Source organism: Panthera uncia, chromosome C2 (genome assembly GCF_023721935.1).
Source record: "Panthera uncia isolate 11264 chromosome C2, Puncia_PCG_1.0, whole genome shotgun sequence".
NCBI lineage: Eukaryota > Metazoa > Chordata > Mammalia > Carnivora > Felidae > Panthera > Panthera uncia.
The window spans coordinates 57,487,893-57,510,628 of record NC_064810.1 but is presented as its reverse complement, the minus strand read 5'-3'; the positions used below and the strand labels follow the sequence as shown (position 1 = coordinate 57,510,628).

At 42.6% G+C, this 22,736-nt stretch overlaps 1 protein-coding gene across 1 annotated transcript in view; it reads right to left on the bottom strand.

Annotated features, from left to right (window-relative positions):
• The window catches only part of TMPRSS7 (transmembrane serine protease 7), a 41,341-nt gene extending 31,388 nt beyond the window's left edge, over window positions 1-9,953 (bottom strand). The window contains 5 exon segments of the mRNA XM_049628163.1: window positions 543-736; window positions 2,109-2,176; window positions 4,706-4,836; window positions 7,817-8,030; window positions 9,906-9,953. Of these exon segments, the coding sequence (XP_049484120.1) occupies window positions 543-736; window positions 2,109-2,176; window positions 4,706-4,836; window positions 7,817-8,030; window positions 9,906-9,953 (655 nt within the window).
• Window positions 9,954-22,736: the final 12,783 nt, after the last annotated feature.

Below are 22,736 nucleotides of genomic sequence, written 5' to 3'. Positions count from 1 at the left end.
TATATATATATATATATATATAGAGAGAGAGAGAGAGAGAGAGAGAGAGAGAGAGAGAATTTAAATCAAGAGAGAAAGTTGCATAATTTGGGAGTCACACAATTAAAGTATTTTACTGGGCCAATCAAATGATGACATTCACGTTCTGGCAGGGCTATTCAACAGGTCATTGTGGAACATTGGGCAGCATTACATAAATAACATAGGTGCAGTTCTGTCTGGACAAGGGAAAAGACAAGATAAACCTCAGCAAAATTCTTTTTTCTCCAAGACTTGGAGCCTTAGTTTGAAGATTCATGGAATTGAATTAAATATAGGGAAGGGTACACTTTAATAAATTCAGTTTCATATATATTTTGAAATTTTGAGTATTCTATTGTCCAACCATTGTATTTAGTAACTTCCTGTATCAGTGTCCTCAGCTAACCCTGTTTTACTGGGATTGTGGAAGAGAATACTTCATTATAATATTGACTATGTTAATGGACATATCAGGAGTGCTATAGGAAGGAATGCATAAAGGGGAATTACCCAACAATCACCATTTAGTACCACAGAGTCCATATCTACAGCCAGGCCCTGCAAGCTCCCCACAGAGGTTCGGTTTATGATACTTGTCTGGATGGAGTCCTTCAAAATGGCAGCCACACAGTCCTCACAGAAGATATGGCCCTTGGCATGTGGCATGACAAACACAATCCAAAAGTGGACAAGGAGACCACCTTTGTTGTTGCTGCTATAGTAAAAAAAAAAAAAAAAGGGATATTTAGGTATCTCTCTTAGGACTTTCATAGAAAGACAATCACCCAACTAATAGAGTCAAGGGGAGGCCAGTAAGGATATCCTTCAACTTCTAAAATTCGTTCTTGAAGAAGTCATTGATTCCTATTGAGGGGATTGGTAAGAGAAAGCATAATACTGTGTGTCTTCCTGTGTTGGGTTCACATCTAAAACCATTCGTGTATAGTTGCATCTCCATGGAGAATATACTATTTTTATGAATATCAACCAGTATTCACTATTATTACAAATAAAAACAATTATAGTTTTTTTTTTAATTTTTTTTAACGTTTTATTTATTTTTGAGACAGAGAGACACAGAGCATGAACAGGGGAGGGGCAGAGAGAGAGGGAGACACAGAATCGGAAGCAGGCTCCAGGCTCTGAGCCGTCAGCCCAGAGCCCAACGCGGGGCTCGAACTCACAGACTCACAGACCGTGAGATCGTGACCTGAGGTGAAGTCGGACGCTTAACCGACTGAGCCACCCAGGCGCCCCAACAATTATAGTTTTTGATACTTCACCATGTACAAATACATTGCTAAATTCTGCTTTATCCCACTGAATCTTATGAGCAAGGTCCTATTACTCCAGTTTTACAGATAAGGAAATCAAGATCAACTATAACTCAAAATCATATAGCTAGTAAGTAGTAAATCCAGGAATCGAGCCCAACTTGGTATTTAGCCAAACTCTGGAGCAAGAGCTTCTGAGTACACAACTATTGTCATGTTTTATGAAAAACAAACCTTAAGTGTTCTACAGTAAATAATGTGGGAAATAGAAAGTAAACAAATAGCTTTACTCCAAGCTTCTTAGTGCTTTTGGTATGTCAAAGTGGATTGTGCCTCTCTGCAGGTGGGGGCAGGTGGGATACAGTACATAAAACATAATTTAAAAAAGCAGTTTTACTAACATAATTAAAAATTAATACAATAAATTTTAATAAAAATTATTTGAGTTTGAGATCCCTTTTTTCTTAGAAAATCCCTAATGACCAGTTTTTTACTTAACATATTTTGAGAAAGACTAGACTGTGTTTTATTTTTACCCCACCCAATGGTAGCCATGTTTGTGGCCGTCTTGCCCAGTGGTATTAAGATGGGGAGAGGCGGGGTGCCCAGGATCCCAGCTATGAGGAGAGGGCAGGCTTTGGTAGATGAAGAGAAAAACTCAGCATGACAGCAGGGCAGAATGGAGTCAGCAGTTGTGCTAAAAGAGTATTAACGCAAAGCCGCCCCCAAGAACTTACTTGAGAATGGTAAGATCTTAGCTTTCACCTTTTCACAGCAGTAAACAGAAATCCCAAAGCAAGGGACATACATTACCTGACATCTGCAACAACAGACTGCTTGTAAAATTTAGAGAAGGCAGATGTTGTATAAACCAGGTTTACCTGAAAATGAAAAACCGAGGTGTCTGAAGTCTGTCAAATTTGGCTTTCACTCACAGCACCTAGCACCCTGTAGGTCCAAGCACTGACAGCCAGCAAGGAAAAGAGCTGGGTTCTAACGGAAGGCTAAAATCTTGGGTTGCTGCCATTCTGCTATCTGTGAAGAATAATCAGTTACCTATATCCATTCTTTGCTGTCTTTAGACACCCTGATCAAGCTTAACTTCTGTATTCTGCCTACTCCAAAGGTTAATTTTTTCCATAATTAATAAATCAAACTCCTTTAAGTACATTTAGAAAGGATTTGATCCAACCTCTTTTCTAACAATGCACAGCATGGAAAATTTATATTCTTAAGGGCACATTGCTCTAGTAGCCACTAGGGGGCAGGTGGCGCCCACGGCCAGGTTCACCACCCCCCCCTCCAACTCTGCAGTCTCTAGGGAAACACCCAGCTCTTTTAAAAGGCGCCATCGTTGGATCCCAAGGAAAGCTATTTCAATTCACCTTCTTTGCCCTTTCTTAGCTTTCTAAAGCCAAGCTGAGTCTCTGCCAAATCTCCTCCTATATTCCCCCCCCTTCCTTCCTAAATGGCAAAATCACCCATCTAATTGCGAAGTTTAAAGTCACCATGCAACACAGAATACATTACCTAAACCTGCCGAGCACTCAGGTTTTTCTCTTTTTCTTTCTTTCTTTCTTTCTTTCTTTCTTTCTTTCTTTCTTTCCTTCCTTCCCTCCTGCCTGCCTGCCTGCCTTCTTTCCCTCTATGACAGTAAAAAATAGGGTAAAATAGGCAGAGAGGGAAAGGATAGGACCTGAGGTCCTGGGTGGGGAAAAACACATATTTTAGAACAATGCTGGGAGTGTCTGACCACAGCAAACCCCCTCAGGCATAAGGTTCCTCTTAAGAATGTAACAGAGACCACCTACTCCCCCCAGATTTCTCTCAAGAATTTGACAAAAGACCTGACTAAAAATTAGTAGACCATAAAACCTACGACCCACAAGGAATGATGTGGCCTTAGACCATCCCTCCTACAATGGAAACAAACCAATCAGGAATGGACAACCCAGCACCTAGAGTTATCCAGCCAATAAAGGTAAAACTTGAGAAGGAACAAGGGGGAAGGGAAGGAGGGGAGGGAGGGACCAGAACCTGATAAAACAAGGACAGCTTGCCTATTGTCGGCAGGCAATTCACTTTTCAGTGTCCCCTCTCTGCAGAGAGAGCCTTCGTACTACTCTTCGTAATCTTATACTCTAATAAACTTTTGCCTGCTGCTCACTTTGTGTCCGTCTCTTCATTCTTTGAAGCAGTGAGACAACGAATCCCAGTTATTGAGGTAAAAAATCCTGCAACACTTCTTTCCTTCCTTCCTTCCTTCCTTCCTTCCTTCCTTCCTTCCTTCTCTCTCTTTCTCTCTCTTTCTTTCTCTGTAAAGTGATCAGAGTGCTTACCAAGAATCTTTGGGGTAATTTGAGGAATAATTGATACAATTTAAAGGTAAAGTATTTATCCACATACCCCGTATATAGAAGGCCTTCTTCAGTAGATAAGGGCCACTGTGCCCACTGTTGTCTTTGCTTGCTCTCCCACAACCCTTCCCCAGTCTACACCACAGCGTGCCTGTCAAGGCAGTGTGGGCCCACCGTGTAGGCGACCCTCTCCATTACTGTGCAGATACAAATTGGCAGAAGCTTTCTAGTTCGTAATATGTACCAAGAGCCATGAGTAGATCTTTTTATTTTAGGAGATCTGCTAAGGAAGTAATCATAGATCGACACAATCCATGTAGCAGTTCTGTATGGCATTATCCAGAGTAACAAAAATGGAAGACAAATATCCAATAAGAGGGGATTGGCTAACTTTGTAGCTATTAAAATTTGTGTTTTTTAAGAATATTTTCTTACATAGAAACATGCAACCTAATGTTAAGAGGAAAAATCTACTATAAAACTATCTGCAAATATTCCAATATCATGCTCTCCTTTATGTCTATGTGGCCCAGAATAAAAAGGGGTTCTATCTCGGGAGATGATGTTAAAGAAAATGTTAACATTCCTTTTCATAATTTTCTGAATTTAAAAAATGTTAGCGGTTAAATACGTATTAGTTCTATAATGAGAAAGCTTTTTTGTTTTTTAAGTAAAGAGATTCCACTGCGGTGAGGTTGAGATAGATGTGTACAGCTCACAAAATTAATCAGCATGCGTAACTTTAGTTCTGGGAGGCATTTTAAAGATCACCTGATGTAATTTCTTTATTTTACAGATGGGAAACCCTAGAGCTCAGAGAGCCACTTGTTTTTACGCTCAGCGATAAATAATATAAATAAGTTACCAAATAAATTAGCAACTCTGTCAAATAAGCAATTATAGCCAAGATGAGCTAAATCCCAAGTTTGCCTCTGACTTCTTCTTCCATCCACCCTGCTCACCTGTGACACTTGTGAGCCCTCCACCCCGGCCCCTCATCTGCCCCACTCTCCCAGGCCTCCCACACCAATCTCCCCACCCCCCTCAGCTCACCACTTGCTGCACAGTCCGCGCCATGGACAGAAATTCCCTGGACTCCTTCTGTCGATATTCAGGAAGAAACTCAATGTTGGTAATGCGAAACATCCCAACAAAGTAAAAAGCATCTTTGCTTTCTGTCTTACCTGTAAGACAGGAGAGAAAGCAAGTAGAGGGCTTTCCCCTCTGTGTGGCAATGAGGCATTGTCTGATCTGTGTCAGTATCAGGCCCCTAAAATGTTTTATTAGGTGCCTACTTACGTGACTGCTTCACAACCTGTGAAGCTCTAAATGTAGTTAATAACGTCACTTCCATCAACAGTAAGTCACCATATCTCCTAGGATAGTCTGTTCTCTCCTGGCAAATACTTATGAGACAGATTCAAAGATTAAAGATCTACCTCTTTGACTTTATACTTGCCCTAGAGTCGCTACCAGGCCAAGAAGAGTGTATGCAGTTTTCATGGATCCTTAGTCTGTAGAAGGTAAGGAGGTAAGAAATGGATACTGTCAAGCTCTGAGGTGAAGTGAGCATAGCGGGACAAGTGGGAAGGGCCCCCCAGCTGACCTTCACTGAGCTCCTGGGGGCTCATCCCTATCTGACTTGTGTAGCTGCTGCACAGGGTGCTGGGCTGGTCTTCAGCTCTGTGCAATGCATGAGAATTCATCCTTCCTGTGAACCACAAAGCAGGGTTCTCAGCCCAGCGTCGGGTCACTCCTGCTCAAATGCATTGCCCAGTGTGGACAGTGGGTTTGGGCATCCAGCCTGCCCAGAACGATTGACAATGTGGGAAGAACACTGTTGTATCTGAGTTGCTTTAGAGAGACCGAGAATAACCTGGGGGATGGCAGGGGTGGGGGGGGGGGGAGTGAGGGGCTCTTCTTTCTGCCTTTTCTTTTTGTTACCAAGGTCTTCCTCCTAGTTGGCACCGTCCCCCAGACTCCCATGGCCATGGTACATTTCTCTCCTGTGATACATGTCCCCACTGTGTCATAACTTCTGTCCTTTAAGAGTAACAGTAACTTCTTTTTGTCCCTCCGCCCCTTATGTAGCTTTGAAGCTCAATAAATGTTTGTGGGAAGGAAAAGAGAGAGGAAGGGTGGAAGAGGAAGAAAGGGAGAGGATACTGTCTCCTAGAACAATGCCCAGCACATGGAAACGTTACAGAAGCGATGACTGAATTAGGAAAAAGGTGTGCCTTTGTGAGTAATCCGAAGCCACCCTGGGACCCATCCAGGGCCACATTAGCCCCGTGCAGTGGAGTGAGGCTGTGGGGATGTGGAGAAGGGGCCCAGGGGAAGAAGGCCTGAGCAGATGTCCTAGATTTGTTCTTTCAAGGTATGTGACCTTGGATGGATCACCTTGACTCCTAGCCTCACATAGAAAGCAATAACTGTTTTCATGCCTGATTTGAACAAGGAAGTGTTTCGTAGATTTTTGTTGTTGTTGTTGCAGACTCATTAAAATTTGAGTGAAAGCCAGGCTTTCTATATATATAGAAGCTCGCACATTCTTCTTATAATGGTGTCATCCAGACTCAAGCACCAGGAGAACAACAATACAAGCAAGATCAATTTAGCCTCGAACTAGATTACATTTACCAAACTCTTTAGCACAGCCCAACATACAACACCCTGCATGGTCACAGCATTGCTGTTTGTTGAACAATTTTCATTTGTTCATACCAGTTTCTCATTCCTCAGACTGGTCTGTCTTCCTGAGATGTACTTCTCTGATTTTTAACACAGCCACCAAAGTGCTTCTACAGAGTGACATTCCAGAACTTTATACAAAAATGCTAAGGCAATGTGAGTGTATAGATTGAGGGCCAGCAGAGAACTGATGGGAAATAAGTTGGTTCGTTGTGGGTTGGGGTCGTGTGTGTTTTGTGTTTGTCTTGATTGCCCATTGACTCGACTTCCTTCACTAGTCTTTAAGCTCCTAGAAGACAGAGATTCTCTCTTTACCACTGTGTTTCCATGCCTATCACGGGACCCAGCTCACAGCGGGCACGCTCAAGATACGAGAGAAATGAATTTTGAATAACCAGTTCATAAAGCCTTCTCTGGACTCTATGCCTAGGCAGGTTAGATGCCTCTTTTCTGTGACTGCAAAGTAATTGCTTAAGCATAAAACAAAACAAAACGAAAAACAACCAATTCAATTCACACCCCCTCTGCAGCACTGAACTGTGGGTTTTCTGAAAGTAGAAAATGCATCTGTGAGCTTTGTTTTGTTTTGTTTGCATCTGTGAGCTTTTTGAAGGTAGGAGATATATCTTGCATTGATGTCTTGATGCAATGATATTGATTGATGCAATTGATATGATTGATGCAATGATATGTCTTGCATTGATGTCTTGATGTCTTACATTGTGCCACGCAAATTATAAGTAATTGATTTGTATATATGTAAGTGATCTGAACTATTCAATACAATATTCATTAATTCTTTACCTGTAAAACTTGCTTCACAACTCAAGTTTTAACATCCTTGAGGGTACACATATCTTGTATCAAACATATTAACATGTATGGGGTTGGAAGCTTAGCGTAAGTCAACATGTGCTGTAGTTACTGCATGGATAAGTACTCTTTAAGTACCAGCTTAGTTACAACTCCTGTCCAAGAGGATCAATCAGCTGGACAAGAACATAACCTATATGATCGACAGAAGCATAAAAACAGTGGAGTGAAATACGCATGAAGAAAAGGATGCTCTGGGAGCTGGGAATGTGAGGTTGCCTAGAAACAAGCAGTGGGTGGAATGAGGAAATGAAACAACTTAGAATTCCATTCATTTCTTAAAGCTAAACATGCATTCCATTTCTGAACTAGTCCAAAGCTCCCGAGCATCCTTCTCAGCTCTTGTCCTCCTACCCCCCATCTCTGCTCCTCTGCTCCTCTGCTCTCCTGTGGGAAGCAAGCAGTGGTAACAAAAGTAAAAGTGGGAGAGACAATGCTGCTTTCTTCCACCTTAAAACCTCAACAGTTTTGGGAGTGGCTATGGGCCTGGGAACTTGGGAAATTCTATCAGACATACCCAAGTGTAGATTGGGTCTACACCACGGACACTGGACCCACAGGACAAACCCTAACCCCAAAGGAACACAGGATTTCACTCACTGATGTAGAGCCACAGAAGCGTCCAGGCTGTGACTGCTAGGATGAATAGAAATACTGTGAAGATAATGATTTTATTCTGGACATTCCAGAAGGGAGATTTCTTCTTGGGTTGCTTCTTCGGTTTGGCTTTGCCGATGGGTTTTTGAGGTCGAGGTGCTCGTCTACCTGGCAACTTCCCTTGGGCACTGACCACCTGAACTGAGATATTGGATATCTTTAAAAAAAAAAAAAAAAAGAGAGAGAGAGAGAGAGAGATTAGTTTAGAGCACATTTGGAACCACCCAGTCAGAATATTTGTGCTAAAAGGCCATATATATCAGTCAAATCATTTATGTAAGTGTAATAAATGGACTCACATTAAATAGTGCAGTTAAGATCAGAAAGATCAGACATTACATGAACTCCATTGAAGGAGTTCCCAGATCCTCTCAACTCTCCAGTTGTGCTAAGTAGATGCTGTAGAGAATGGGCCTCAATGTCATGGTGGGTAGACCAGAGGGCCCAAAGGTCAGGAGGTTAGGACTCTATGAGGGTCATTTCATGTGTACACAGCTCAGCTGTGAGAGTATGTGTGTTTCACATGTTTGTATTACATTGCTTTTGTCCCACCATCAATTTCCTCTGGCTGAGGCAGGAAAATGAGAACATAAGTCACTTCCTGATAGAAACAAATTGATTTCTTACTTAGGGGCTTCCTGACTGGGTGTTAGAAAGAAAAAGTTAAGGATGATGTTGCTGTGGTTCGTGCAGGACTGTGGGATAGAAACCAGTTCCTTCCATGCATGTGCTTTTACCACAGTCAATGAACTGACCAGGGACTCAGTCTCTCAAAGGCAAATGAAAGAATTATTTGAAAATAAAGAATGAAATAGGGCTCCTGGGTGTCTTAGTTGGATAAGCATTTGACTCTTGATTTCGGTTCAGGGCACGATCTCAGAACAGGTCATGATCTCCCAGTTCTTGAGATGGAAACCGAGTGGGGTGCTGACAGCATTGAGCTTGCTTAGGATTCTCTCTTTCTCTCCCTCTCTCTCTGCCCCTCCCCTGGATCGAGTGTGCTCGCTCTCTCTCTCAAAATAAATGAATAAACTTAAAAAAATAAAGAATGAAATAAAGGACTCGGAAAATTATTGGTATTAGGTGATGTGCAAAGTGTTATGTGCAAGAGGAAAAAATGCATTATTCAACTGTTCCCCTCCTTTTTTTTATTTCTCCGCTACCTTCTGTCATCTGATGCTGTGAATTCTTTAATAATGTATGCAAGAGTTTAGCTTCTTTGAAGGACAGATTTATACATGTCAGGTAACTAAACTCCAGTGATGAAATAATTTTTAACCACACATTCTTTTAAAGGCAATGACATAGAACACCAATTCCAAAGAAATCATTTCTTTTTCGAGTTTTCTGAAGAGCTCTCATTCTCTCTTACTCTCCTTCACTCTTCCCTTCAAAGTTCATGCCTTCCAGTCTTTAACCCTACCAATTAATGGGATAATATGTAGCCAAGTACATTCTGAATTATTCATGGCCCCCTCATTCTTTTTACCAAACACCCTTGTCAACCCCTGGAGTGAAATGTAGCTTATATCCCTCCTGGTGAAATTGAACTAGACCAGCCCTCATTGGATGTGATGTCCTGCAGGCATGAAGATGGTGTTTCTAAAGAGAAAAATGTTCTATTGCAGTATGAGTTGACTATAATGTCCCACTACTTTCAGATATTCCACCAAAGAAGTACAAAAGAGACACAGAAATGCTGGCACATGTAGAGCTGACAAGGCCAAGGTTGGGTCTTTAAGCGCAGGAGCACATTATAGGCAGTCTCAGTTAGCACTGATTAAATTTTAAAATGGAATTTGTGTAGAGATCAGTACAATTTCCCTGGAGTTTTAGAAAAACAATTGCAAATCAATTGCCAAGTACAGCACTTTGAAAGGAGCTCACGTTGGTAAAATCCATTAAGTACTATAAGAAGATAAAGTATGTTTTGCTCTCTTTATTTTTACAAAGTAACATGGTCTCATTTTACTAACAAGGTCAGCAAAAATGGCATTCAAGTAAGAGAGAAGGCTTCCCACACCGTACTTACATTCACATCAGCAGGTTTGGATGAAACATCAGTGTTTTCTTTATCCATGGTTAGATTTTCTACGTGTGAGCATCCAGAGGTGTCTCAAAGCCAGTTTCCATCCCCTTACATTCTCACTTAAGAATTGGTAGCTGCGTTCAAGCTAGCTTTCAGAGGGAAGGAATCAATTTACCTCTACCGGGTTCAGTTCAGAAACTGAAGCTGCCTCATTGCTATATAGGTAGTGTTAAAGGGACCTGGCAGTCAGCTGGGCACCCCAACCCACAAATTTCTTAATGTAACTGTATAAGTCAGGCCCTCGGAACCGAGCCTCAAGGCAAGGTTGCCTCACAAGGACATAGTCCAACAATCTGAAGATATTTACAAGTCATTAAAATGTTGCCTCCTGGCTATAAAATAAATAACAGAGATGAAAAGTTAAATCAGGTTGAACAAAATTGGGGGGGGGAATGCCTGGGTGGCTTAGTCGGTTGAGCATCTGACTTTGGTTCAGCTCATAATCCCAAGGTTGTGGGATTGAGCCCAGTGTCGATTCTCTTGCTCTCTCCCTCTGCCCCTCTCTCCCTCTGGCACACACACACACTGTCTCTCTCTAAAATAAAAATTAAAAGAAAAGAAAAGAAAAATTTCTAATTTACATCTTCCAAAGAATACTAAGATTGTTAATTTGCATCTTCTAAAGAATACGAAGAAATCTAACATAACTCTCAGCTCGGCTTCTTTGAAATCTTACCATTCCTATTTCTCTTGCTCAGATCCAAGATGGTTCCCGAAGCCTGACTTTCCAATTCTGCTCTTGACTGTACAGCTACAGGCTCTGAAAATCCCCATTCAAGAGGAATTTTTCCTTTTTTCTCCCCCGGCTGGCAGTCCTCAGTAAACCTGGGCGTTTTCGGTTGAAAATCCTCTCACTGCTGTCCCCCATTCTTGTATGCCAACCTGAATTAGGTTCAAGGGCGGGAAGAGGAGGTGAGTCGTGAGGGACATTGTCCTCAGCAGACAGGGAAGGAAAAGACTAGGCTGGCTCACATATTACACAGTCCATCCCTGTGACACGGGCAGGTTTTCCCATGAGCACTGGGCATTAATGGAAAGCTGACCAGTGGCCACTTAGAGGAGAAGCACTGTTCCAGACACAAACTCTGCTGTCACTCAAGGGCTGTTCATAACAAAACATATGAGAAACTGCCTGTTGAAAGTGGTCAAAGATTAGTCAGAGATAAAGACAGAATGACAGACAATGCCATGTTGTACAAATTCACTCCCTGGGTCTGCAATGTATTAATAACACTTTTCACATGACTAATAATGCTTTGTAATGGTAAGACTGGGAAATCTAAAATTAGGGCTTGCTTTAATTGCCTCTCTTTTCTGTTTTATTTCCCTTATTTCTAGAATGATTCATTTCACCAGTATAAGTAAGCTCCATGTCCTGGGCAGTGGCCACTGACAAAGATTCTTTCCCTGAGAGTCAGCCCTAAGACAGGCTCCTCTGAGCCCTCTTTTTGATTAGGCCCCACCCTTGGGCCCTGACCTTGGCCTGCCTAGCCCGATGGTAGCAAGAATCCTGATGTCAATTGAGTGAGGATTGCCCCCACCTTGATATCTGGTCACCCTTGATACCTGATCAAGCTCCTCATCCCCCACCCTTGACGTATAAGTCCTTGGCCTGCCTCTAGGCAAGGATCTCCCTACCCTTGATGTCTTCTCTTAGTGATTTTCCACCCACTGGCCCCCTTACTCTGTTCATTGGCTATAAATTGCCAGCTCTCTGTGTTGTATTTGGAATTGAGCTAAGTTCCATTCTGAAGTCTCTTTCCCCTATTGCCACAGTACTGCATAAAATCTGTCTTTACAACCTTTCACTAACATCCAGATGTTTCTCTTTGTCATCACCATGAGTGGAAAGGGGTGGCATATCACAGGAGTCTGCACTGTATGTACAGAATTTTAAGACAAACAGAAAGCCAGCTACGGTCTGATTTTTAATTTTTTTTAAGTTTATTTCTTCTGATAGAGACAGAGAGCATGAATAGTGGAGGATTAGAGAGAGGGAGAGACAGAATCCCAAACAGGTTTTGCACTGTCAGTGCAGAGCCTGACACAGGGCTTAAACCCACAGAACATGAGATCATGACCCACGCTGAGATCAAAAGTTGGATGCTCAACCAACTGAGTAACCCAGGCAACCCTAAAGTCTGCTTTTATATTATTACCAAATACCAGCAAATTCTAAACAATGTCTAAATAATAAAATACTCCTCCCTGAAAAAAAGCTTTGATTGGTATAAGTTTGAAACAATTGCCACCATTTACAAATGAGATTATATGTGTGTGTGTGTGTGTGTGTGTGTGTGTGTGTGTATATATATATATGTAAGCTTCAAATGAGCACGCTTTTATTCTCATCTTTCAATAAATAATGAAAGTCATGTAGAAGTTAATTGAGAGAACTCCCATTCGTACAGTTGGTCTCAAACCCAGGAGGACTCTGTGACACATGCTTATTTCAGGAGTAAGGAGTAAGTTTCTAATAGTCTGGAATCATTTATTTATTTATTTTAGTTTTTTTTTTTTTAACGTTTATTTATTTTTTGAGACAGAGAGAGACAGAGCATGAACGGGGGAGGGTCAGAGAGAGGGAGACACAGAATCTGAAACAGGCTCCAGGCTCTGAGCTGTCAGCACAGAGCCCCACACAGGGCTCGAACTCACGGACCCGAGATCATGACCTGAGCCGAAGTCGGACGCTTAACCGACCGAGCCACCCAGGCGCCCCAGTCTGGAATCATTTAAACTTACTTGCAGAATCTTGGGTCTCCAACAAACCGTGGCGCTACATATTCCTGCATTTATTTATTTTTAATTTTTTTTTTTTAATGTTTATTCATTTTTGAGAGACAGAGCATGAGCGGGGAAGAGAGAGGGAGACACAGAATCTGAAGCAGGCCCCAGGCTCCGAGCCGTCAGCACAGAGCCTGACGCGTGGCTCAAACTCAGGAACTGTGAGATCATGACCTGAGCCGAAGTCAGACGTTCAACCGACTGAGCCACCCAGGCGCCCCCATATTCCTGCATTTAAACAGAAGATTTAATGTGGGCAATAATAGCACCATGATAGAGATAAAAGAACAGAACTTCAATGATTTAATTTTTGATAATCCATGCGACCATTTGGAGTTAATTTACACTGTCAATTTAAAACAGGTATACAGGATGTCAATAATAAAGTGTAATATTTTCCATATAGTATCTTTATGCAATATTTATGTTATTTATTTTTTACTAGCATAATTGTGTAAAAATTTTCACTCTTTTTTCTAGCTATTATTATTATTCATTTTATTTTGTGATCATTACTGAAACAATTTTCATTGCATAAAAGAAGAGGTTGTGAAAAAATAATCCATTCTAGATAGACAGATATATGATAAAGCAACTATAACAAATGTTAATGGTAGAATCTAGGTGTGGGTATACGTATTTACACTATAGAATTTTTTCAACTGTATGTTTGAAATTTTTCCTGATAAAATGTTATGGGGCTATGGAATTATCATTTCTGGGAGTCAAATACTCTGGATAAACCATTGGTTTTGGAAGACAAGGGCAAAGAAAGCTGGGATGCAAAATAAAGTCTTGGTGGCCAAACATTCAGCCATCTCCTTATTGTTTTTATTGGCATGGAAGTTCTGGAACAGAGCCCCTCCCTTCAATTCCAGAACACATGATCAAAGACAATCACAATGGCCAGATATAGATTGGTGCTTCTTATCATACGCAGTTTGAAAGACAGTGAAGATGTTTCTCTTCCTTTCTCAGGGACAAAAGTCCCTGTCCTGTCCGCCGGCTGGCTAAGTAGACAAGTATGCAATGACCTGTATTGAAGGAGAAATACCTCTCCATTGGATTCAGCAGAGGTCACTGGGAGCACATGACTGACATACACATCAATTCAACACACAAAAATGTCTTTGTTTATTTTTTGATATTTACTTATTTTTGAGAGAGAGAGAGAGAGAGAGAGAGAGAGAGATGGGCAGAGAGAGACACACACAGAATCTGAAGCAGGCTCTGTGCTCCGAGCTGTCAACACAGACCCTGACGCGGGGCTCGAGCTCACGAACCGTGAGGTCATGATCTGAGCCAAAGTCGGACATTTAGCCAACTGAGCCACCCAGATGCCCCACAAAACATCTTTATTTAATTTAAGAGAGAGAGCACGCAGGAGGGGAGGGCAGAGAGAGAGGTGGGGAGAGCATCCCAAATGGGCTCGGTGCTATCAGCACAGGAGTCCACCTCACGAATCGTAAGATCATGACCTGAGCCAAAACCAAGAGTCTGACGCTTAACTGACTGAGCCACCCAGGTGCCCACACAAAAACATCTTAAGGTTTCAACCTCCCATTGAATGGCAAGCCTGGCGCATCTGAAGGTCTAGAGGTAGGGGCAAGTCATCCACCTAACCCGAGCAAGGTTCTGAGCCCCCAGCATAGAAGGCACTTAGCAGGTGCCATTTCCATCCTTGCCCACCGAGAGGAGGGGCCAGCTTCCCAGCAACTGATAAAGTTCACGTCTACTACTTAGGACCCACTTCTGTCTATCATGACGAATGGATGGCCACGTGCAAAGTTGCCGTCTGATCACCGCTCACCACCAAGCTCTCTGCAGACGGGGAGTGAAGCCTGAGGAATCACAAGGTGGTACAGGAGGCTGGAAGCCAGCCAGCCACTTAACTTTATCACCCTTAGTGTGCTGTAATAAAACGACAAGGCAGTGATCCTGGCTTCCCTTTCCCTGCTGATTCACACAGACCACAGTCCTAATCCTCTTTGTCACATCACATGAATCTTTAAAAAAAAAAAATGAAGCAATAGTGGCTCATTTTAGAGAACCTCTATATCTAGACTATCAAAATATCTGCCAAACTGGTTTCTTTCCTCTGGGCTCATCCTTCATGTGCACATCACTACTAACTAAATTTTCCTAAAATAACTCTTTAATATCACCTCCATCCTGACAATGACAGTCCAGTCTCCTTTTCAGTGCCCCAGGCTGACATTCAAGGTCTTCCTCAATGTGGTACCAGGTACCTCCTCAGTCCTCCTGTCACACCCACTAAATCTACTCTGTCAAAGCATGCATTTTCAGTCTTTAATTCATCCATTTATTCGGCTGTCATCATTTACCGGGCATTTATTATATGCCTACCATGTGACAGAGGCCAAATATTTTTAAATGAATAAAATATATCGCTGCCCAAGGGGCGCCTATGTGGCTCAGTTGGTTAAATGTCCGACTCTCGATTTCAGTTCAGGTCATGATCTTGCGGTTCGTGAGACTGAGCCCTGCGTGGAGCTCTATGCTGACAGTGGGGAGCCTGCTTGGGATTCTCTCTCTCTCTCTCTCTCTCTCTCTCTCTCCCCCCCCCTCTCTTTCTGTCCCTCTCTCTCTCTCTTTCAAAATAAATACATAAACTTAAAAATATATATCCCTGCCCTTAAAAAGCTCTCAGTAGAGGGAGAAGACATGCAAAGTGCAGATTACAATATTATGTAACGAGTGCTATCAAAGGGGCATCAACAAGATGCTATAGAATCTTAGAGGAGGTTGGGGCGCCTGGGTGGCTCAGTCGGTTAAGCGTCCGACTTCAGCTCAGGTCATGATCTCACGGTCCGTGAGTTCGAGCCCCGCGTCGGGCTCTGTGCTGACCACTCAGAGCCTGGAGCTTGCTTTGGATTCTGTGTCTCCCTCTCTCTGACCCTCCCCCATTCATGCTCTGTCTCTCTGTGTCTCAAAAATAAATAAACATTAAAAAAAAAAAAGAATCTTAGAGGAGGTTGATAGCAACAGTCCTCTCCTCTGACTCTTGTGCCTCTGGTTCATATTACCATTGAAATGCTAACCACTTTCAAGATTCCACTTGTAGCTCACCTGCAAGCATTTCCACCCCAGCCTGCCGCACTCTCTTCTTCTCCCTAAATGAAAGTTTTTATTGGATATACCAGCACTTACGACTTAAATTATGTGCTCATAATTCATCACACACTACTCTGTGACATCGCTCATGTTGTCTGTTGGTTACTTCTCCTGTCATATGTATATCCTGTCTCTAAGCTCCTGGAAGACAGAAGCCCCTGCAACACAAGAGCTTTGGGAGTCTGGGGGTGGTGGTGATAGCCCCTTCAGAATTCAGCTATGTCTGGGATTGGCTTCACCTTATCTACTAGCTAACAAGTCAGTTCGTCACTAGTACATGGATGGTGGCAGCAGATACACAGTTCATGGCTCTGCAAACAGCACGAGTACCAGCATATTGGCATCAGTTCCTCTTTCCCAGAGTCCCCTAGGGGTGACACAACATGGTTCAGATGAGTGCAGTGGACTTACTTCACTGAGCTGGGGGAACCCACCATTTTTATAGCAAACGATAAGCAAGACTGTCCATTGTCCAAGATGGAGATATTACCTCACCCTTTAAGGTTGCTCCCTGAAAACACACCCAGAGAAACGGCCAAGACAGCAGTCAGGGCACTGTGTTCTTGGCATACAGAGTGTATTAGTTTTCGGGGGCCGCCATGACAAAGTGCCACAAACTGGGGGACTGAAAACAACAGAAATTGATTGTCCCACTGTTCTGGAGGCTAGAAGTCCAAAATCAAGGTGTCAGCAGAACCATGCTCACTCTGAAATATGTAAGGTCAAATCCTTCGTTGCCTCTTCCTAGCTTCTGATGGTGGCCAGTGCTCATGGGCACCTTGGCTTTCAGCTGCAGCAACTTAGTCTCTGCCACTATTGTCACATTGGATTTCCCCTTTATGTATCTTTGTGTCTCTTCTTACACCAGCCATATCGGATTAAGGGCCCACCCCACTCTGGTATGACCTCACGTTAACCAATTACATTTTCAATGAGCCTATTTCCAAATGAGGTCACATTCTGAGGTAGAGGGAATTAGTGCTTCAACTTCTCTTTTGGGGTGACACAGTTAAGCCCATAATGCCTCCCCAAGATCTGGAGAGGTGGGAGAGACTATAGGAGGATTGTCACTCTCAACAGAATCAACTTACTTTTAATGGACAGCATTGCCAAACTTCTAGAGCCTGGCCATAGTCTGGGGCAGCTGCAGGTAGTATTCTAACCAGATTATTGAGATGTTTTCCTGAAACTCCACCATACTCTTCTGACTCCCTTTTCCTCTATGGTGAGAAGGAGGAAGGATGGTACAGTATGGCTGAGTCATGGTCCAAGAGGAGCCATTAATACCCCACCCATTGTCAGCCATATCAATACCAAGGGGCAACTGTTCAGACGAGATGGTCCTGCATTAGATCAGTAATGGGAGAATAAAGGGGTGGATGGTTAATGCCTCTTCTCTTTCTGGTTCAATAACCACATTAAAAAGACCTCTTTTCTCTTTTTAAGTGCCTGGTATAAACAGTGCTCAGTTCAGGGGGCACCTGGGTGGCTCAGTGTCCGACTTTGGCTCAGGTGATGATCTCACGGTTTGTGAGTTCAAACTCCATGTCTGGCTCTCTGCTGTCAGCACGGAGCCTGCTTTGGATCCTCGGTTCCCCTGTCTTTCTGCCCCTCCCCCGCTGGTTCTCTCTTTCTCTCTCTGTCAAAATAAATAAACTTAAAAAAAAAAAAAAGAGTGCTCAATTCAGTAAAAACATGTAGTTGGGTTGAGTAACACTTGAATAAACTAGTCCGGAAATTATTCTATAATACACCCCTAACCAGATACACCCTACAGGGCTCAGATTGGCCCACGTTGGTAAAAAGCATTTGCACAGAAAACTATCACTGTATTGATCTGGCCACACATCTGGCTTGCTGTAGGTGCTGAATCAGCTCAGTGTTTAATGAAGGAATTAATCTGCTATACTAAAAAGTATTACTTTGGAAATTATGCACAGGTCACCAGATTACAAAGGAATGCTTTGTTTCAAACCAACTTTAAAAATCAGATTCATCACATTGAAAGGGTAGGATCGGGGGAATGACAGAATGATGAAAAAGGAGAACAATATATGATAGAAAGGATGAAATCAAACATAAATCAAAATGAATGTGGCACAGGGAGGCATGGGAAAAAAGGAAGAGTAAAAACAAGAGGGAGAGAAAACAGATAAGAGCAACGAAGTCATTTTAAAGGTGTATCCCCTGGCTTAACTGGGGATCCCTCTTCTTAGCACGGTTCTGTTCTTACACTGTTCTGCAGTGTTAGCTTCTGCACCGATGTCATTTGTTCTGCCCTTTGGTACTCTGAGCAACTGTGGAGTTCAGCACCTTGTCATACCATCTTTCCCAGAGGCTATGTGCATATTCTGGAATCTGAAATAAATCCCATTCAGTGATTTGCTCATTACCCTAAATCATTCCCAATGAGAGGCTCCGTGGCCTTGATGTCATTCACAAATGGCAAACAAGAGGGGTTCCCCGGGTGGCTCAGTCAGTTGAGCATCTGACTTCCGGTCAAGTCATGATCTCAGATCATGATCTTGCAGTTCAGGAGTTCGAGCCCTGCATCGAGCTCTGTGCTGACAGCTCAGAGCCTGAAGCCTGCTTCAGATTCTGTGTCCCCCTCACTCTCTGCCCCTCCCCAGTTGGACTCTTTCTCTCTCTCTCTCTCTCTCTCTCTCTCTCTCAAAAAGTAAATAAACATTGAAAAATGTTTGAAAAAATGGCAAACAAAGAATACCTCCGTATATATTCTGGTCATTTCTGTCAAAGATCGTATGCTTGGGAGCACAGCTAACATCCAAATAAAAACGTCAGTAATGTGGTAATGCAAAAATCCTGCCTTCTGCCACACCGCCACCCCCAAGAAAGCCTTCTAATTTTCATACCTTTTCTGAGATTTCCAAATTGAATTAAATCTTTCCTCCTAAAAAAGTAGTTTGGCTCTCCAACATTTCCTACCCTCATTGAGGGAAGTGATACAGTGCGGAGGCAGGTTTTTCTCCCCTTCTGTTTGCAGTCACAAACCAGCTGTAGATTCAGGTTTTGTTCCAGCCAACATACACCATGTCTTCGTATGTGCTTTCTGTTGCATTCGCTGCTAAATTATTTTTTACTCATTTCCACTGGTGTCTCTGTTTGATGAAGGCCGACCTAAACCCTCAGGGTATCTGAGACAGGTGTTGATTTGTCAGCATGTCCCCAGGCTGTCACACTGGGACAGATCTCACTTGAGAGCTGGACGGGGTTGGGAATATTCATGGGTCCAGCAGGAGGATGCGGAGGCCCCCGTGGAGCTTTATTGCCTTTTCTCCAACAGGCGAAGTGCTTCTGACTTCTTGAGGGAGATTATCGCCATCCTCTCCCTTTCCCATTAAGCGCAGAGGGTGTATGAGTGGATGTCTCTGCTAAGTGGTCATGCAGTGCATCAGTCTGCTCCACTGGACCGGAAAGAGTTTGATCTTAAATGGTATTTTTGCACTTGCCTCACAAGGTGAATGTCACCAGAGGTCCTTGAGAACGCCAGCCAAGGGTTATCCACAGCTTCCACATCCCCTTTCTCAATACAGGTTCCTCAGCCTCATGGATGAAATTCGTGAGACCGAACCAGCAAAGGCTGGAGTCTGTCCACTGGGCTGGTATCAGGCTGTAAGTAGGAGTCATTGCTCTGCATGGTAACCCAGATCCGTGGAGCAGGGCTGCACCGGTAGAGGGTTCAGCTTCCTGACTCTCCTAGTGACAAACTCATGTCGCTGAGGGAGTCTCTGTTCCTTACGAAAACCCCGAGGGTAGCAGGAGCCTTGACATATAGCAAATGCTCAGTGAATCTTGGCTAATGTGTTTATGAAATATTAATTAAGAACATCTACTAATTACCATGGGTTAAGGAATACAACATTCCCAGTTTATCTATACTTATTTCTTCTGCCACACAGGGGTGGTTGGATTACAGATGAGTTTGCCTCTCAAAATTAAATTTTCTGCCCAAGTGGAGAGCCTTACAATTAGCCTAATCCTGGCCCTCGTTAAACGATGCCAAAGAAAAGGAAAAATTAACGTAACATTTGTACAGCTTTGCAGGAATCATTCTGATCAAGAATCAGATGTTAAACTTTCACATGGAAAACAAGCTATCTTAAGTATTGGTTACTGTATATACACCAGAGTACTCTGAATTCAGGAAGGAATTAAACACATCTTTTGAGCTGGGTCTAGAAAATTGCACATATTTGTGCTTTCCTGAATTATGGACAAGTGAGCCCTTCACTGTGAGTTCCTACTGGGGAAAGATTAAGTGCTAGTTGAGCGCAGGGGGAACCACGTCGTCGCCTGTGTGTCTCCCAGAGCCCAGCAGTGCGTCTAGGAGGCAGTGTTGTATGATGGAATTCATAAAACTCTGGAATCATTGTTCAGGGTTCAAATTCTAGTTTCCTCGTGACTAACTATGAGACCTTAGGCCGACCTTCAGCTTCTCTGATCTCCTCGCTTTTTTATCTGGAAAATGATGTAAATACTCACTTTGCAGGATTGTTGCATGCATTAAAAGAGACGGATTATAGAGAGTTCCTGACGCAAAGTAGGTGCTCACTAAATACCTTTCAAGTGACATTCCTTTCGCTCATTATTTTTTCCCTTCAGTTGTTTTGAAACAGGATTTCTTCTCAGGAAGACTTTTTCATTTTGCAATCTCTGCAAGCCAGGCTCATTCCATCATAAGACTGATGCAGTGTTCTCCCAAGGAATTATTGATCCAAGAATGTGGAACCAGCATGGATGTTTAATTTTACCCAACAGAAGGCCCTTCAGTATCTGTTTCATTAAAATAAAGGTCAATAGGGCAATAATCACTCTAAACCCAATTGAACCACAGTGAGATTTATCCTTGCCCTTCAGAATAGCTTTACATTCTCTGCTCAGGGCCATAAAAGTTGACATATTTATTTTGTGAATATATAATAGGCTTATAGCCACATCAGATCTTTCGTTTTGCTGAATGACAAATTAACCATATTTTGCTTTAGTTTTTTGCCTAAGACGTTCAAGTTGAATTCTGTAACTAATCATTTCTGTTCTGGTCTTATATTTTGCAAATTTTTTTTTCCAGTTGACTTCTGTATTCCAAACCCTGTGTACATCAGAGTTAGTAACAAGCATGAACAGCTTGTGGATTTAATGTACTCTTTGGCAGGGATGGAAAATGTTGGGATATGGGGTAAAGACCCAGCAATCATAAAACTCCTTTGCAGCTGCTCAAGAAGACCACCAAGTTCCACTAACATCCTAATACACAGAGGGTGTCTTCCAGAATATTCACAAACATATTTTTTTAAATTTTTAAAAATGTTTTTATTTATTTTTGAGACAGAGAGAGACAGAGCATGAGCAGGGGAGGGGCAGAGAGAGAGGGACACACAGAATTCAAAGCAAGCTCCAGGCTCCAAGCTGTCAGCACAGAGCCTGACACGGGATTCGAACTCACGGACTGTGAGATCATGACCTGAGCTGAAGTCGGACGCTTAACCGACTGAGCCACCCAGGCCCCCCATTCACAAACATATTTTTTAAGTGATAATGCTCATGAGAGTATAGAGAAATGGCCACACTTCTCAGTACTCAGGGGAGAGAGTGACCTTAAGCTTACTCATCATCTGCATAACATGAGGGCATTACCAGCTCATGTGAAGGATGGCCTTGAATCTACATCATTCAAGAAGCTGATTGTGTCCTGTTTAATGGGGACATTTATCTTTCAAAATGTCCAAGGGAACTAGACAACTCGCAAGAACTATCTGCTCATTTCTGCCAATGATGCTACCATAAGTTGCTTTGTACTTCATGGTATCATAGCAATGAAAGATTCAGAGTCCACAGAATTATTTTAACTTTAATGACTGATGAATTTAGCAGTTTTGAGGCCATGGTAATTAAATTTATTATCAACAATAGTGCTGCAATCTATTATGTCATTAAAGCTTTCTGTAAATCATAACTAAAATGGCAGGATACCTGGAAATAAAAAATGAGACCTTATGAAAGCTGAGCTTTGCATTTCCATTGACATAAGACCCAACTTCAATCACTGTTGTTGGTGGGCGGTGTGATAGGTAAAGTAGAAAACTCTGGCCTAGTCTGTCTGCCTAGATTTCTTAAATCATCTTTCTGTCTTGGACGTGTATCCAGAAATGGGCCATATAGACATCCAGAAATGGACCATATATTCACACTGTAACCTGGCACAACCCTACAGACGGCATGCCTATAGATGTCACTAGCCATTAGCACATCCTTTTGTGTCCATGGTCCTCAGGAGCCTTGAGCTTGGCTCCTGGATTGAAACAGATATGAAGCTGAGAACTGGATGTCTTGATCCCATGGTGGATCTGCAACCCTCAGCAGGGAAAGTTCTGTACATGCCACATCAAGTTGATCTCTAAGAAAGCTGACTAAACTTTTAAAAAGTAACTTGAAAGCAAACAACCTTGATGTCTTTTTTTTTTTTTTTTTTTTTTAGATCCTGACCTTTAACTGTCTTCTAGAGGTCTAAGATGAAATGAGGCTCCCGGATATGGGCGCCACAGGTATTTCGCACGTCCCCATGGCCCTTGCTCAAGTCTACTCAGCAAGGATTTGTCTTGAAATCCAAGCCTGTTTCTTGTTGTTTTAGCTCTGTTGAGTCAAGGCCGGCTGGAATAAGTGGTAAAGCATCCAATACGTTCCCATGGCAGCCCTGAGCAGAAGTTCCTGAGACTTGTCTGCTCCAGCAAACGTTCCCTGGCCATCCCAGGCCAGAGAACTCTTCCTTCCGAGAGTCCGAGTGAACATTGCTCTCATGTGGCTTTTAAACTTAAATAAGCAATAGACACAAGG